The sequence below is a fragment of the Curcuma longa genome, chromosome 2 (genome assembly GCF_044706935.1).
Source record: "Curcuma longa cultivar G26 ecotype Majalengka, Jawa Barat chromosome 2, ITB_CL_G26_1.1, whole genome shotgun sequence".
Classification (NCBI taxonomy): domain Eukaryota; kingdom Viridiplantae; phylum Streptophyta; class Magnoliopsida; order Zingiberales; family Zingiberaceae; genus Curcuma; species Curcuma longa.
In genome coordinates, this window is record NC_133862.1 from 4,850,486 (window position 1) to 4,869,307 (window position 18,822).

General features: G+C 31.0%; 1 protein-coding gene across 1 annotated transcript; it reads right to left on the bottom strand.

The window, feature by feature from the left end:
* Positions 1-1,909, bottom strand: LOC141822370 (putative transcription factor bHLH041). Its single transcript, XM_074709814.1, has 4 exons — positions 1,764-1,909; positions 1,125-1,631; positions 684-1,046; positions 1-215 (listed from the first exon to the last, which is right to left on the bottom strand). Exons 1-4 carry the CDS (start codon positions 1,875-1,877, stop codon positions 123-125), a joined length of 1,077 nt encoding a protein of 358 aa, XP_074565915.1. The 5' UTR covers positions 1,878-1,909; the 3' UTR covers positions 1-122.
* Between the last annotated feature and the right edge of the window lie 16,913 nt (positions 1,910-18,822).

Genomic DNA, 18,822 nt, shown 5'->3' on the forward strand with positions numbered 1-18,822 from the left:
AACTACAGTAACCATAAGCTTAAGCTCTGTTTCTTTCTACTCTACGTTTATTGTACATGATCTTCACCTCCTCCTCTCTTTCTAATCCAAATTCCAGTTAAAAACAAACAAATCTTACAAATCTAGACTGCCAAAAGGACTTCAGCAGGTGGTGCAACGCCATTAATCGCCCTGTTCATGGCTTCCTGGAATAATGCCTCGTTCCAGTCGCAACTCTGCGCCACCAAATGACAATTATATTGATCAGCAGTTGTTTTTCTTAGAACAAAGAAAACTACCAAAAGCTCATTCGTAGAAATGTGCCGTTTACTTCACTGTTAATTGGTCTTATTATATATATAAATTTGCAGCTTCTTGGAAGGTCCAAATTGGCCTTGAGTGGTCCATTACATCAGCCATGCAAGTTGCAGTACTATAGTTCATGCATTTGGCAGTTTTTGACATTGACTCGATCGAATTATCAGACAACAAGATTCAGTCAAAAATATAATTCAGACGTCAGAGAGGAAAATATAAACTAGCCAAAGAGAAGGTGGTTGCTTTCATGGAAACTACTTGCCAATTGCCATGGCTGAGCTAATCCTACAGCCCTTCTTAAAGACCCAGTCCATTTCTTCCATGGTCAACCATTTCTTTCTGAAATTTAAAAGTGAGAAATTTCAAAACTAGTTACATACACGTACCTTGATCTGTAGCTTCAGATTTGCTCTTGCAGAGATTCGCATCTGGGGGGAGTATGCACGAGCATCTACTGAAACTATGCTCACGATCCTCATCCCTCTGAGACACTCCAGAACATGCAGGATTAGATTCACAATGTCGCATTCCACTCTCACTGTGATCTTGATGTGGATCTGCTCCAACTGCGAGCGTGGTTCGTCTGAACCTAATTTCATGACTTCGACTTGGAAATTGCCTTCTGCCATCATCTCATCCATTGGTAGATGTGCTTCCAGTTTTCTGTTCTTCTCCTGGAGATCCATAATTTGGGCTCTCAGGGTCTTCATGTAGTTCCTCGCACTGATCAGCACTGAAGCTTTATCCCTCTGTAAGAAGATGCATGTCGAGTGTGAAGATCATGGAAAAGGAATCGCAATATTTTACCAGATAAATATTAATCGTACCTTGGAATCCGGAGGAAGAACCATGCTGAGCCTGTGGAAGCTGTCGTTGAGCTTCTCACGACGTCTCCGTTCCGATATCACATGGTGCAACTGGTTGCTCGTCGCCGGCGCTGGCCATGTCGTCGTCTTCATCCCTTCTTCTCGCTCTCGATCACACTTTATTCTTCTCAGGAAGCAGATCGAGCCCTTTATCATCTTTTGCCCGCTCAAACTAATCTCTTTGAGTTCGAGCTTGGGAGCCAAAACAGGGTTGTAAGGCGTAAACGCTCGCATACTTGAATTGTTCTGCTCGCCGAAAACTTCTCCGGCCGGGTGAGACATCGTCGACGGCGAAGATACGGCGGACGACGACGGGGTCGTGGTGGTGGAAGACATGACGGCCAACATGGCCTTCATGATCGCTGCCTCGTCGCGGTCGGCTGGAAATTTCACGCCTTGTTGCTGGTTCTTCATCTGCTTGCAAGGGAAGATGCCCTCCCAGCCTGGGTGCTCCATTTTCTGTGAGATCTGCAGAAGTAACAGATAAACAAAATTGATCATTCATCAAACTGTAACCAAGATCCACAACTGTAAATGGTAAAGAGTATCAACAGATCTCTCTCATAAGATCTAATCAGAAGCAATATTTGAAGAACTCGCCTGATAGATGAATTGCCCTGGTTCTTGGGAGTAGATGAATGGTCCTGCAGATGAACCAAGAGCACTGGCGGAGTAGCTGAGGTCACCGCCAACATTGCGACACCAGCCATCCATGGAGGGTCGACCAAGGCATACAATTTAGAGATGTAAAATATTGTCTGCCAGGAGCAAAGGCTTCCAGCTCTGGCTGGTTTTAAGTAATCGTTCTCAGAATAATTAATTTACTAACCTTTTTTTTTCCCACTTTTGTTTTGTGACGATTAATAAATTGAGAAGACAAAGTCGTCCACTGACCAACTCCATCGAAGGGAACAAAAAAAACAGTAATGTGTAAGTCAGTCAAAATCGATTATCACAATAAATTTAGTTATATTTAAAGAGTTTATGTAAATCTATTGCTATGAATGAGGATGGCCCGTGTTGGTACGTGACTGATCGTTTGAATAGTTTGTCAGAGCGAGTGGGCTAAATTGGACCCATTCAAGCTTACTAACATGTGGTTCGAGATAACTGCGGGCGTTCTATTGGTTAATGCAAGGACAGAATTCAACTGCGATATATATATTCCGTACTGAATAATCATTCGTGTGTTTTGAAACGTCAAGTAATTCGGAGTATGAATTGATATTTGCACAATTAATTGTTTCTAATGGCAGGATTGTTGATGGATTTTGGAGAGCCTCGCGATTTAATTCTCGACTGAAATATATATCGAGTATTTATAAGATGCTGCTCATAATAGTTTGTGGTGTTCGTGTTAATGGGTGGCATTTTGTTGGCTAGTCTATTGAATGACTGCGGTCATGGCCTTAGCCAATTCGGCAATTACTAAGTCTGTAATTTTAGTAAAAGGTGGAATCCATTACTTTAGCAGTTTCACATGGTTGATCTCATGATCATCTGTGAGAAGGTAAATCGAGAAGCTGCAGTTGACCACGACAGAGGAGGGCATTACCTCGGCTTCGTCGAGATTCGAATTATTATCCACTTCAGCAAGTCTGCTCCGTCGTAACCAACTCAGCTATGCCCCAAGGACAATTGCAGATTCATAACGTTTTGTCTAGGAGGAGGGAGAGAAAGAGAGAGGAGTAGGGGTGAGCAAAAATTCAGTTAAACTGAATAAATCGATCGAACCAACCAAATTTAAAATTTTAATTCGGTTATTTTAAATTTTTAGTTATTTTTTCTAAAAAATTGATTAATTCGGTTCGATTTAAGATTTTAAAATTTCTTATTCGATTAAATTGAATAAAAAAATAAATAAATTCTAGGTAAGTAAACTTATAAATAAATTATAAATTAATATTTAAAAATTTGGTTATTTGGTTAATTTGGTTGAAAATTGAATTAATTGATATTTTATCAGTTCGATTTATTCGATTTTTATTTGAAAATTCGGTCGGTTCGGTTAGTTCAAAAAAATTTAATTTGGTCGATTTTGTTAATTCGGTTCGGTTCGGTTTTAACTGAATACTCAATCCTAAATCGAACTGATTTTTTTTAATTAACTGAACCGATCAAATTTTTAAATAAAAATCAAACAAATCGAATCGATAAAATATCGATTAATTTAGTTTTCAATCGAATTAATCGAAATAACTGAATTTTTTAAATATTATAAAAAATTTATCAATTAGTTAGAGATTTATAAGTTTACTTACTTAAAATTTATAAATTATTTTTTATTTTAATTAATTTGATTTATTTAGTTTATTCGATTTAACCGAATAAGAAATTTTAAAATCAAAATTGAATCGAATTAATCGATTTTTTTAGAAAAAATAACTGAAATTTTGAAATAACTGAACCAAATTTTTAAATTTGATTGGTTCGATCGGTTTATTTGATTTAATCAAATTTTTGCTCACCCCTAGCTATTAAAAAATATATTTCACAATCATGGAAGAGAAGCAGTTGTGCTTTATATCATTTGGTTTATTTATCGATGCAAAATCAATTTTTTTTTAAAAAGACTTTGATGGAGATTCATGAAGACAAATGGATGATATATTTGATAAATTATTGTCTTTAATCTTAATTGTATTGGGAGTAATAGGCTTTGCTGAGGTATATGATTTACCAGTGTCATCTATTATAACTTTGGTGGCATGGTAGGTATACTTTGATTTTTTTTGTTAGATGAAATCTCAATATTTATTCTAAGTTACCAAGTTATTATTAGTATTCATATAATCATTGTTGCCTAATTTATCATTTTATTGTACTTTTTTTTGTTATAAGTGCAGCTATAATTTTTATTGTCAAAGACTTGTTTAGAAATTTACTTTTGGCTTTTATTTACAATTTACAAAGTCTTTTGACATTGGAGATGTTATAAAGGTATTTAATTCTATGTATATCTTTGTTGAAAACTAATATTGTGTTATGCTACAATGGTAAAATAATATTTGTTGTATTTTAACATTTACTATTTGATTTCTGCTTTCAATTATAATATTTGTTAATTTTTATTGATAGAGTCATAGTTGTTTTAAAAGGGTAGTTGTGATGCAACAATAAAATTGTTATCGTCTGATCGTGTGGTCTGGATTTGAGTTGTAAAAATAATTTTTTACAATGTAAGATAAAATTATGTATGATAGACATAGTGTGGTCTAACCCTTTCTCCGAACTCTCACATTGATGAGAGTTTTATACATTGGACTGTGTCGTTTTTATTGTCTTTAGGTTTTTCATTTTCAGCTTGACTATATATATATATCTTAAAACAATTAATAAAACCCTAAACCACTAAGTTTTTTCATCTTCTTTTTGTATTTATATTTCTTCATTTTCACATTTGCTTTATCAATTAAAATGTTAATGATTAATGCTTTTGAACATACATGTTGGGCTAGTAGAAATAAAAGGAAAATGGGAATCACTAGTACATTCTTATCATTTCAAATGGGCCCATTGTTATAATTTCAAACTCATTATTTTTTAATCAAGTGAGTAATTCATTATTGCTATGCTAGAACATTAAGCACTAGAAAATCATTATTTCTAATTGAATTTGATTTTTAATTTTAAGTTGATTCTTAAGTTTCCATTTTTAAACTCTTGCTTCCTCTTACATATAGCATTATGCATTAAAAAGGTATAAGATTATTAACAGACAAAACCTTTTTTAGGTTTATATATTTTCAATAATATTATTTTGTGAAAGTAAAGTTTATTTTGTTATAATATTTGTAATCTTTTATTTAGTGCCTACTTAATGTCATTGGTTGTTTGACACATTTAAAATGATACATATATTGCAGCAAAATGTAAAGTCATTACCTTAGCTAAAATGGTATATACATGTATTTATACTTAGAAGATCAATAAATTTTCTAGTTAGCGATTAAAATTATGATAAATAAATACATTAAACAACAAAAAGAAAGACAAAAGATATACTTTATTAACAATAATAAAATAAAATTTATTTAATTATAAATGATAATCTAGTAAGAATAATGACCAATGATGTGGCTTAGTGGAATAAAACTTAATTGTTATTGTAATATAGTTGGGACAAAATCATTAAATAGGATTCCAATATTTTTTTGTCAATTAAAGTAATATGTTAAATGTGATGTAAATGAAGAAATATGACAATTCTATCTATGTTAAAGTGAGAAAATCTAATAGACATTATATAATCTTCAATCAACACATACAACGAGTGGTTGAATCACTATATAACACATATACAATCTATATAAGAAAATAATTGCATAGATAAAAGAAAACAACACTATATTAAAAAAATTTTAAATTTACAATTATACCAATAATTTTATATAAAAATAATTAATAGAAAATTTATATAAAAGAAAACTTGATCGATCTATCACATAACAATATCAAATGATTCAACATAATAACTCTATATAAACAAAAATAATTACATCCATCCTATAAGATATCAAATTGCTCAAACTAATGTTCTATGGACGAGTCAATTTTTAATCTAACAACTAATAATAACAAGACACATATAAATATCATATATAACCAAACCACAACTTTAAACTTCACAAGTATTGAACATTTATAAGAGAGAAACTATCTACCCAAATATATCATTGTATTTACTCTTTATTTTTTTAATATATTAGGCATGAAGCTAGTTTTATCAAATTATACCTATTTGTCTATATTTCACTCAAAGAAATTTAATTTGGACTCATCTAATGACTCAATCACATATGACTACTCATAATGCCTGCCTAGATCATATATTATTTATATCATATTGCGGACAACCTAAATTGCATTACAAAGTATTTAGATGACATAAAAGATATCAATGTGGTGCCAGAGACGGATTTAAGTAGGGGTTATCCTGGGTTGTAGCCCAGTCCTATGAGTCTTATAATAATTTATCATTAACTTATTTTGAATATTTTTGAACGGGGTAGTGGCGCAGTTGGCTAGCGCGTATGTCTCATAGCTCGATGAGTTATCCTGCGGTCGAGAGTTTGCGCCTCTGCTGTCTGGAAACGTGTAAACGACGGACGTCCCCGTTTTTGAAACATTGGGAAGCGTTTCCATCCGTGGAAACCAGATGGAAACTTCAACCTCGCGGCGAACTCACAGAAATCTGAAGAAATCCTAATGAAATCGGTGTAAGAACCCAATCTAACTTCAGAAATCTGAAGAACTCACAGATCCAAGAAATCCTAACGAAATCGGGAATCCATCTAGAAATCGACTTACCGATCTTCCCCTCCAATCGCAAGCTTCCTTGTCGCGATATCGCCGCCGCCACCCGATCGATTCTAGCCCACCTCGGCAAGATACAAGCGCGTCGGCCGAAGCTCTTGACCGCCGGCAACTCACCTTCGGCCTTTCCTCTTTGCTTGCAGTCGGAGCGCGATCGGGCGAAGGAGAGGTCGCATCTGCCAATCGGAAGAAAACGAATAGAAGAGAGGCGATCGCGAACTCGAGAAGAAAAGAGGAATCGCGGCTACTGTTTAATACCGGATTCCCAACCGGGTTAACAGGTTTAACCCATAACCCAAATAAATCTTAAGTTTAATTCTAATTAAACTCCCTCACATAAAGGTTAACTAAACCCTTAGTTTTCTGGTATTTTACAGCGGCGGCAGAAGATGAGGAAGAGGAGAAGAGGGAAGCAGATATGGCGTCAGCGAAACAGGGGAGGCTGGCTGCGAGAATCGGGCGAATATTTAGGTTATTATAGCTTTTATTGATTCCTTAATGGGTTTGGGTTTAAACCGTTAAGTCATTAATCCATCCACTAGCCAATTAACCCCACTAAACCTCTTAACCCTAAATGAATTAGGATTTGATTGATCAAACCCCATCCACACTAGGTTTATTTAATTAACCCCTCCTAAATTAAAGTTAAAGCTATTTAACTTTAGGTCTTCGACATTGTAGGTCTTCGACGTTTCAAAAAACCAGAAACTTCAACTATTCCCGTTTCCGTTTCTGCTTTTCCTGTTTCCCGTCTCCAAGTTTCCAGACAGCATAGGTTTGAGCCTCTCTCATTCTATTTGTTCTCTTGGTGACGAAGATTACATAATATAAGTTATTTTCAACTTTAATCTAATTTTTAAAAAATTACATAAGGTTGGGCTATTTTGGGCTCTAATCTAACTTTAAAAAAATTACATAGATATTTGTAGTCTACCATTTGGTATCAAAGAAAAATTAATGAATTTTTTTCTTTATTCATTGTATTTTGATATTTAATTCACCCTTTCCATACCTAAAGTCAGCACAGTCCACTTCTAATTTCTGGATCCATCCCTGTGTGGTTCTTCATTGCATACGTATATGCAACCACAGAGTCATTTTTAAACTACTACTTCCCTTTGAGTGAGCATTTAAAAATAATTTTCAATGATTTTTTTGATTTAGTATGATCTTTATTAATCTTCAGATCTAATAACAACTATAACATATGCATTACATGGGTGTCTAAACAAATCAAGACCAACTTAGATGTTGCAAGTTAGGAGAAAACTGAGCAAATTTTGAAACTTTTTAAGGGAAGCAAGTCACGTCATTTTTTTGTTCCTATTAATATTTTGGATAAAAATATAGTGAATTTATTGATTTGATCTTTTGATTCTCTTGCATTTGGATTTTGTTCAACTCTTAAAATCAAGGCTTGATTATAGGTTGTCGAGTTAAAATAGATTACAATGTTTTTTTAAATTTTATTTTTCATATTTTGCAACATGCCAGAAAGTTGAATTGAGAAAAGGAAAAATAATCTTAACTGATTGAATAGTTTTGATTATTGCATTTATGTTATCACTGGGGTTAGTAATTCATTTTTTTAAAATAAGGAACACAACAAAACTTATAATTTGTTAAGAAGTCAATTTTTGTTGGTGATTAATAAACTTAAGAGATATCAATGAGAATAAACAACACCACTAAATGAATGATAATATGCTTACAATTAAAGAGAGTTGGTGATAAGAAAAAGGGTTCTAATTCCAATATTTTTGCTAGTATGATTTATCCTGTTAAATAGATAAAAAAAGTTCTTTGATTGTCATTCTAATAAATTAGTACAATTTATTATATCTTTTTAATTCATACATTTGCCTTTAAAGATATTCTAGTGATTTTTTTCATGCTACTATACAGATATATATATTCTTCTGATTGTATCAACCACAATTATGTCAATCGTTATTACAAAATATATTTCACAATCATAAAGATGAGCAATTGTGCTTTATATCATTTGGTTTCGTTACCGATGCAAAACCCTTTTTTTTTTAAAAAAAAAGGCTTTCATGGAGGTTCACGAAAACAATACGATGGTTTTTGATAAATTGTTGTCTTTAAGCTTAATCGTATTGGGAGTTATAAGGCTTGACTAAGGTATATGATTTATTATAACTTTTGGTGGAATGAGAGATATACTTTGATTTTTTTTGTTAGATGAAATCTCAATATTTATTCTAAATTACCAAGTTATTGTTAGTATTCATATGGTCATTGTTGCCTAATTTATCATTTTATTATATTTTCTTTTTTGTTGTAGGTGCGGCTATAACTTTTGTTGCCAAAGACTTATTTAGAAATTTACTCTTTGGCTTTTATTTACAATTTACAAAGCCTTTTGACATTGGAGACGTTATAAAGGTATTTAATTCTATGCATATCTTTGTTGAAAACTAATATTGTGTTATGCTACAAAGGTAAAATAATATTTATTATATTTTAACATTTACTATTTGATTTCTTCTTTTAACTATAACATTTGTTAATTTTTATTGATAGAGTCATAGTTATTTTAAAAGGGTAACCTTGATGCAACAAGAAAATTATTATCACGTGACCGTGTGGTTTAAGTCACGAAAATAAATTTTTACAATGTAAGAAAAAATTGTGTATGATAGACATAGTGTAAGTCTAACCCTTTCTTAGAACCTCGCATTGGCGAAAGTTTTATACATTGAACTCTGTTTTTTATTGTCTTTAGGTTTTTCATTTTCAACTTGACTATATATATATATATATCTTAAAATAATTAATAAAATCCTATAACATTAAGTTTTTTATCTTCTTTTTGTATTTAGATTTCTTAATTTTTACATTTGCTTTATTAATCAAAATATTAATCATTAATGCTTTTGAACATGCAGATTTGGAGAGCAAAAGGTCAAGTGATAAAAATGGGAATCACTAGCATATCCTTATCCTCAGCCAATTCTAATGGATCCATTATCATAATTTTAAACTCATTATTTTTAAATCAGGTGAGTAATTCATTATTATTATACTAGAACATTAAGCACTAAAAAATTTCTATTTCTAATTGAGTTTGATTTTTAATTTTAAGTTGATTCTTAAGTTTCCATGTTTTAAGCTCTTGCTTCCTTTGCATATAACATTATGCATTAAAAAGGTATAAGATTATTAACAGACAAAACCTTTTTTAGCTTTATAAATTTTCAATAATATTATTTTGTGAAAGAAAAGTTTATTTTGTTATAATATTTGTAGTCTTTTATTTAGTGTCTGCTTAATGTCGTTGGTTGTTTGGCACATTTAAAATGGTACATACATTGCAACAAAAGGTGAAGTCGTCACCTTAATTAAAATAGTATGTGCATGTACTTATACTTTGACGATTAATAAATCTTCTAGTTAACGATATAAAATTATGAGAAATATATAAATTAAACAAGGAAAAAAAGACTAAAAATGCTTATTAACAATAATAAATAAAATTTATGTAAATATAGATGATAATATAGTAAGGAATAACGTCCAATGATGTAGAATCTATATAGCCACTTCCATTTAGTGGGATAAAACTTGTTTGGGACAAGATCATTAAATATGATTCTAATATATTTTTTTTGTCAGTCAAAGTAATGTGTCAAATGTGATGGAAAGGAAGAAATATGACAATTCTATCTATGTTGAACTAAAAAAATCTAATAGACTTTCTATGAACTCCAATCAACACATATAACAGTGAGTGATAAAATCACTATATAACACATATACAATCTATGTAAGAAAATAATTATATAGATAAAAGCAAACAATACTATATTAGAAAATTTTTAAATTTACAATTATACCAACAATTTTATATAAAAATAATGAACAAGAAATTCATATATAAGAAAACTTTAGATCTATCATATAACAATATCAAATGATTCAACATAATAAATCTATATAAACAAAAAAAATTGCATCCGTCCTATAAGATATCAAATTGTTCAAACTAATGATCTATGGATGAGTCAATTTTTAATCTAACACCCAATATTAACAAAATGCATATAAATATCATGTATAACCAAACCACAACTTTAAGCCTCACAAGTATTGATCATTTATAAGAGAGAAACTATCTACCCAAATATATTATTATATTTACTCTTCATTTTTTGAATATATTAGGCATGAAGCTGGTTTTATCAAATAATACCTATTTGTCTCTATTTCACTCAAAGAAATTTAATTTAGACTCATCTAATGACTCAATCACATATGGTCTCTCATAATGCCTGCCTAGATCATATATAATTATATCACATTGCGGACAACCTAAACTGCATTACCAAGTATTTAGACGACATAAAAGATATTAATGTGGTCCTTCATTACATACGTTATGTAACCACAAAGTAATGTTTAAATTACTGTTTCCCTTTGAGTGAGCATTTAAAAATAATTTTCAATGATTTTCTGATTTAGTTCAATCTTATTGTTAATCTTCAGATCTAATAACAACTATAACATATGCATCACATGGGTGTCTATAAACAAATCAAGACCAACCTAGATATTGCAAGTTAGGAGAAAACTTAGTAAATTTTGAGACTTTTCAAGGGAAGCAAGTCACGCCATTTTTTTTGTAGGTTGTCATGTTAAAATAGATTACAATTTTTTTTATTTTCTTTTTCATATTTTGCAACATGCTTAAAATTAAATTGAAAAAAAAGAAAAACAATCTTAACTGATTGAATAGTTTTGGTTATTGCATTTATGTTATCACTGAGTTTAGTAATTAATTTTTTTTATATCCCAAAGCTTAGTGACTAGTTGTACTTTGTTAAAATATTTTTGTTTGATAGCTAAACAAACACCTTGCTTATTTTGGTAAATTGTGACCATTATTTATTCTTTCCTATTTCATAAAAATAGATGTATGTAAAAACATTACCCAGATCTCCCAGAGCTCATCATGAATGTAAGTCTCTCCAAAAAAATTTTGAATTATTTTTTGTTTATTGATTTTGTTACCTTGAAATTGAAGGTGCGATTCACCATAAGTTTGTCCATATTTCAGGAAAGATGAAACTATAGAGATTATGCAACAGAATGGTGCTCTAACTTGAAAGAATTGTAACTGTGATCTATGTTATCTGGAATTGTAACTGTGATCTGTGCTTTCTGAATTTGTTTAATCGTTTGAAGATTTAGTTTGTTTTTGATAGATTTTTGAATGTTTGGATATGTTTTTGTTGTATTCAATGAAATTAGACAAGATTTTGATACTATAATTAGATCTCCTGCTGGATAACTTCTGCTTCAAACAGGACTTTAAACATAGACATTCTATGATGTAAAGGAAGAAATATAACAATTCTATCTATGTTGAAGTGAGGAAATCTAATAGACATTCTATGATCTCCAATCAACACATACAGTGAGTGGTTGATGGTTGAATCACTATATAACACTTATACAATTCATATAAGAAAATAATTGTATAGATAAAAGCAAACAACACTATATTAAAAAATTTTAAATTTATAATTATACCAACAATTTTATATAAAAATAATTAACCAAAAATTCATATATAAGAAAACTTTAGATCTATCACATAACAATATCAAATGATTCAACATAATAAATCTATATAAACAAAAAAATTACATCCATACTGTAAGATATCAAATTGTTCAAACTAATGTTCTATGGATGAGTCAATTGAATAATTTTGGCTATTACATTTATGTTATCATTGGGTTAGTAATTAGTTTTTTTAACAAGGAACACAACCGAACCTATAATTTGTTAAGAATTCAATTTTTTTGGGTGATTAATAAACTTAAGAGACATCAATGAGAACAAACAACACCACTAAATGAATGAGAAAGATGTGTTTAGATTATCAGAATATGCTTACAATTCAAGAGTGTTGGTGCTAAAAAAAAATTTATTTTCAGTATTGTTGCAAGTATGATTTATTCTATTAAGTAGACAAAAGGGTTCTTTGATTGTCATTTTAATAAATCAACATAGTTTATTATGTCTTCTTAATTCATACATTTTCCTTTAAAGATATTCTAGTAATTTTTTTTCATGCTACTATACAAAGGTATTCTTCTGATTGTATCAATTGCGATTTTGTCAATCGTTATTACAAAATATATTTCACAATCATGGAGAGGAGTAGTTGTGCTTTATATCATTTGGTTTCTTTACGGATGCAAAATTAATTTTTTCTTGAAAAATGCTTTGATGGAGGTTCATGAAGACAAATAGATGATATTTGATAAATTGTTGTCTTTAAGTTTAATTCTATTGGGAGTAATTGGCTTGACTGAGGTATATGATTTACCCATGCAATCTATTATAAGTTTTGGTGGCATGGGAAGTATTCTTTGATTTTTTTGTTAGATGAAATCTCAATATTTATTCTAAGTTACCAAGTTATTGTTAGTATTCATATGGTTATTGCCTAATTTATCATTTTATTGTACTTTCTTTTTTGTTGTAGGTGCGACTACAACTTTTGTTGCTAAAGATTTGTTTAGAAATTTACTTAGTGGCTTTTATTTATAATTTACAAAGCCTTTTGTCATTGGGATGTTATAAAGGTATTTAATCTAATGCATATCTTTGTTGAAAACTAAAATTGTGTTATGCTACAATGGTAAAATAATATTAGTTGTATTTTAACATTTACTATTTGATTTTTTGCTTTCAACTATAACATTTGTTAATTTTTATTGACAAGAGTTATAGTTATTTTAAAAGGGTAGCCTTGATGCAATAATAAAATTATTGTCGTGTGACCGTGTGGTCAGGATTTGAGTGGCGGAAATAGTTTTTTACAATGTAATATAAAACTGTGTGCGATAGAATCATGATTGCACATCTTTCACTTCTCTATTGTTAAATTTGTATGCGATTATATTTGGTCTACCAATAAAATGTTCTCAAGTCCACTTGATTGGCTTCTATACTTGTGCTATTGTCCTCTTGTTATGAATTATTGAAGGGCAACAACAAAACTTCCTAGATTTTGCATTAGTCTACAAAAACCGCACCTCTCCAACTTAGGCCATCACCCACTCCTGTTCTTGTTTTGTTTTCTTTACTCTGGCAAGGGAATCATCCTCTTTCATATTGCATCATCTCCAAGCATATCCCAAATTCTACATTACACTCAATGCTAACAAAAATGACCATGCGAACAGACGTGCAAGGCACATGGTCGTGCTACCGGTTGTGCCAAGCTCGTAGCGTTGGTTGCGTGAGCCGCACGGCCGTGCCAAGCGGTCGCACGAGTTGGTTGCGTGCGTGGCTGTTCGATGCAATCACTCCATCGGCTGCGGTAGTGGCCTCGCGAGGCGATCGCGCCAACGGACGCAGTGGAACGTCGGTACAGAAAGAGATTACCTGAGGAAAAGATGATTCTACTAGCGTCAGAAGAGAGGGTAGGAGTCGGAGGGAGTAATCCTGAAGTTGGAGTCCGTAATCTAGTCTGAGGTGTCTCAGCATCAGGACGGTGGACGGGGGACAGGAAAGAGTGTGAAAAAAGTGTGTGATCGAATAGAGGATTTCCTAAAAAACTGAGCACTTAAAGTTTCATTACGGAGCACTTAAGTTTCATCTTTTGAGCCATTTTCTAAAGTTTTATATTTTATCATAAAAATTGACATATTATATATTTTTTTCAAAGTATCTTCGTTCTTCTCTATCTTTTCTCACTCTTCAACAGAAAAGAGAGTGTAAAAAAAAAGTGTGCGGCTGAATAGAGGATTTCCTAAAAAACTGAGCACTTAAAGTTTCATTACGAAGCACTTAAGTTTCATCTTTTGAGTCATTTCCCAAAGTTTTCTATTTTACCACAAAAACTTACCTATTATATATTTTTTTCAAAGTATCTTCGTTCTCCTCTATCTTTTCTCACTTTTCAGCAGAAAAGAGAGTGTGAAAAAAAGTGTGCGGCCGAATAGAGGATTTCCTAAAAAATTGAGCACTTAAAGTTTCATTACGGAGCACTTAAATTTCATCTTTTGAGTCATTTCCCAAAGTTTTCTATTTTATCATAAAAATTTACATATTATATATTTTTTCAAAGTATCTTAGTTCTCCTCTATCTTTTCTCATTCTTCAGTAGAAAAGAGTGTGTGAAAGAAAGTGTGCAGTCGAATAAAGAATTTCTTAAAAAATTGAGCACTTAAAGTTTCATTACGGAGCACTTAAGTTTCATCTTTTGACTCATTTCTCAAAGTTTTCTATTTTACCATAAAAACTGACTTACTATATTTTTTTTTCAAAGTATCTTCGTTTTCCTCTATCTTTTCTCACTCTTTAGCAGAAAAAAGAGTGTGAAAAAAAGTGTATGACGGAATAGAGGATTTCCTAAAAAATTGAGCACTTAAAATTTCATTACGGAGCACTTAAGTTTCATGTTTTGAGTCATTTTTCAAATTTTTTTATTTTACTATAAAAACTGACGTTCTGTCTATCTTTTCTCTCTCAATTCTTTAAGTGTAGTGTTGATCAAGATTAAAAAAATCATAAAAATTTAATTATATTATTAAACTTTAATATACTAAAATTATTTTTTATAAAAAAATTAATAATTAAATTTAGAATAATTCTTTAAATTTATACATTTTTATTTTAATTTTAAAATTTTGATAAAAAATTAAAAATACAAAAGAAAAGTAATAAAAAAATAAAAGTATTTTTTTCTATTTTTAATATCTAATTAAAAATAAAAAAAAACACATACAGTGAGTGGTTGAATCACTATATAACACATATACAATCCATATATGAAAATAATTGTATAGATAAAAGCAAACAACACTATATTAGAAAATTTTTAAATTTACAATGATACCAATAATTTTATATAAAAATAATTAATAAGAAATTCATATATAAGAAAACTTTAAATCTATCACATAACAATATCAAATGATTCAACATAATAAATCTATATAAATAAAAATAATTACATCCATCTTATAAGATATCAAATTGCTCAAACTAATGTTCTATGGATGAGTCAATTTTTAATCTAACACCTAATATTAACAAGATGCATATAAATATTATGTATAACCAAACTACAACCTTAAGCTTCACAAATTTGGATCCTTTATAAGAGAGAAACTATCTACCCAAATATATCATTGTATTACTCTTCATTTTTTCAATATATTAGGCATGAAGCTGGTTTTATCAAATCATACCTATTTGTCTATATTTCATTCAAAGAAATTTAATTTGGACTCATCTAATGACTCAATCACATATGGTCCCTTGTCTGCCTAGATCATATATTATTATATCACATTGCGGACAACCTAAACTGCATTACCAAGTATTTAGATGACATAAAAGATATTAATGTGGTCCTTCATTGCATATGTATATGCAACTACAGAGTAATTTTTAAACTACTGTTAACCTTTGAGTGAGCATTTAAAAATAATTTTTAATGATTTTCTAGTTTAGTTCAATCTTTGTTAATTTTCAGATCTAATAACAACTATAACATATGCATCACATGGGTGTCTAAACAAATCAAGACCAACCCAAATGTTGTAAGGTAGGAGAAAACTGAGCAAATTTTAAGACTTTTCAAGGGAAGTAAGTCACGTTATTTTTTTTGTTCCTATTAAATATTTTGGATAAAAATATGGTGAATTCATTTATTTGATCTTTTAATTCTCTTGCATTTGGATTTTGTTCAACTCATGAAATAAGGTTTGATTGTAGGTTGGCAGGTTAAAATAGATTATAATTTTTTTGTTTTCTTTTTCATATTTTCAACATGTCTGAAAGTTGAATTGAGAAAAAGAGAAATCATCTTAGCTGATTGAATAGTTTTGGTTATTGCATTTATGTTATCACGGGGGTTAGTAATTAGATTTTTTATATCCCAAAGCTTGGCAACTAGTTGTACTTTGTTAAAATATTTTTGTTTGATAGCTAAATAAACAAATTGCTTATTTTAGTAAATTATGATCATTTATTCTTTCCTACTTCATGAAAATAGATGTATGTAAAAACATTACCCAGATCTCCTAGAGTTCATGGTGAATGTAAGTCTCTCTAAAAAAATTTTAAATTATTGTTTGTTTATTGATTTTGTTACCTTGGAATTGATGGTGCCACTACAAAGATACTTCCAAACAACGACGTATTCAACGACCGAATTAGAGGAGAATAAATAAGGAGAAAGAGAATTTAATTTTTGTTTGGAATTGAGTGAGTTAAGGAGGAAAAGGAAAGAGAAGGATAAACTTTAACTTTCTATGTTCATGAATAGTTAAAAAAATTTATATTCCAATTTGAAGTGCAAGAAAAGAGACACAAAAATATTTTATTTTAATTTTATCTTTGTTTTAAAATATTAATTCTCAAATTAACTCATCTATTTAGACATTTTATCTTTGCGTCGTTGCTCTTCACACAATGCACTGTCCAATGTGCTTGCACTCTACCGCTTGCATTCTCAAAAAGATCAAAAAGACAGACATATAACTCTAATATTATGCTTCTTCTTTTCCTCCAATGACAGGGACTTATCCAAAGAATATGCATTGTTTATTTTAAGACCTTCTATATCCTAACTTTTATATGCAATATTGACAGAATTTTACAGTTCCCATCCGTCCTCTATATATGTTATCTTTTTTAAAAAGTGAAAGTATTTTTGTAACTTTATATATTTAATCTTCATTCTCTCATTCCTTTCCTCATAAACAAGGTAACACATATTACGTTAATGAACCTTCCATCCCTTTCAAATAAGAAAAACATAAATATTTTACTTTTCTTTTCTTTTTTTTTTTCCTTTTATTCTCTTTGGTTAATAATGAACTTTCTCTCATCCCATCAAAACATAGTGTAACTCTTTCACTGTCCAAATGAGATTTAAAGAGTATTTTTTTGATATTTTTAAAAATGTAATTACTGATCCAGGGGCAGCAACAACTTGGAAAAGTGGGAATACGAACAATGATAAACTTTGGCACAAATGTAAAGCCTCATAAAGGGCCGAGAAAATATTGGGTCGTTGGTGCTTTGAGAGATCAAAATTAGGTTTCAATTGATTGTTGGTCACGAGCTCGTGGCTAGCTCCTAGCTATTGTTTTGCGATGATCTTCTCACGGGCAAGTTGCCGCAAGTTTTGTAGCCTCCTCGAGAAGACAATTTGAAAATATTATGAACGTGGTCTCTTCTGTAACTCTACTTTATCATAACCAACTCAACATCATAACCAACTTAACATGATCTCAAGGTTTCAAGCGTAGTTGATTTACATGAGGTAAATTTGTAGAATTGGATAAGGATCGATTCCTTAGGGTTTCATCTATTTGTATTTTGCTATGAGACCGACAATACTGAACCACTTGAGACTAGCAAAATCATCTTTTGCATAATTGAAAATATTATGAATGTAATTAGATAAGACTTTTCTCTTACACTTGCACTTGCAAAGGGTGCAAATTCAGGAGTCACAACAACAACCATTAAAATTTTAATTTATTATTACTGATTAAGTATCTTTCTCTTCTACAACTTTCACAGTTATGTCCTAGGGCTACTCACCTACTTAAAGCATATATCGATTGTCTAGGTTAAAAAGTCAATTAAAGCATCGAATATCAAACCAGTGAAAGAATTTATTTATTTTTTAAATTATATTTATAACATGCCTCGGTGGTGATTAGTAAACTCTGACCCAGTCTTTGAATCATCTTGCAATTGCAATTAGGCCTCTTAAAAAAAACTTACTCTTTCCTCAAGGAAAATAGCTCCAATACCTTTTCTTTTCCTTTAGAATTTAGCAGCTATTTTTCGACGTGTGAGTTTTTCAAAGATTGTAGTCGTTGGATGCTTTGAAAAACTCAGAACTTTGACCAAAGCTTAAGTTTACTCAATGCATGACCCTTCCACTTCCCAATCCGCCATTAACACCCTTCTACTTCCAAAGCCACACTATCGCAGTAGAGCGAAGACTGATCGCTCTATAAATACAGTGCCAGATATAATGAAGAAGCCATTCACCTCAACAATCAGTCAGAGAAGGTGATCGATCAGCTACAATTGTCTTCTATTAGAATGGATCACAAAGGTGGCAAACCTGCAGGCGCCGCTGAAGGTGGTGCAAGAGGCGGCAGCACTGGAGGTCACTCTTCCAAGGGCCAAGGCGAAGCCCCTTCATCTGTGAAGCCAATCGGAGGCGATGGGGCGATGAAAGCTCCAGGAGCAGAGGGCTACATATCAAGGGAAGCCTTTGAGAGGAACCCCCAAGGCTACTTCCAGGGCCTCCATCACGGCGACAAGG

Excerpts from the sequence above, each read along its gene's own strand:
- LOC141822370 (XM_074709814.1), bottom strand. The coding sequence starts at position 1,877 with ATGGATGGCTGGTGTCGCAATGTTGGCGGTGACCTCAGCTACTCCGCC. Across the intron at positions 1,047-1,124 it reads TTCTTCCTCCGGATTCCAAG|AGGGATAAAGCTTCAGTGCT; the intron begins GTACGATTAATA and ends ATCTTCTTACAG. Across the intron at positions 216-683 it reads ATCTGAAGCTACAGATCAAG|AGTTGCGACTGGAACGAGGC; the intron begins GTACGTGTATGT and ends TTGGTGGCGCAG.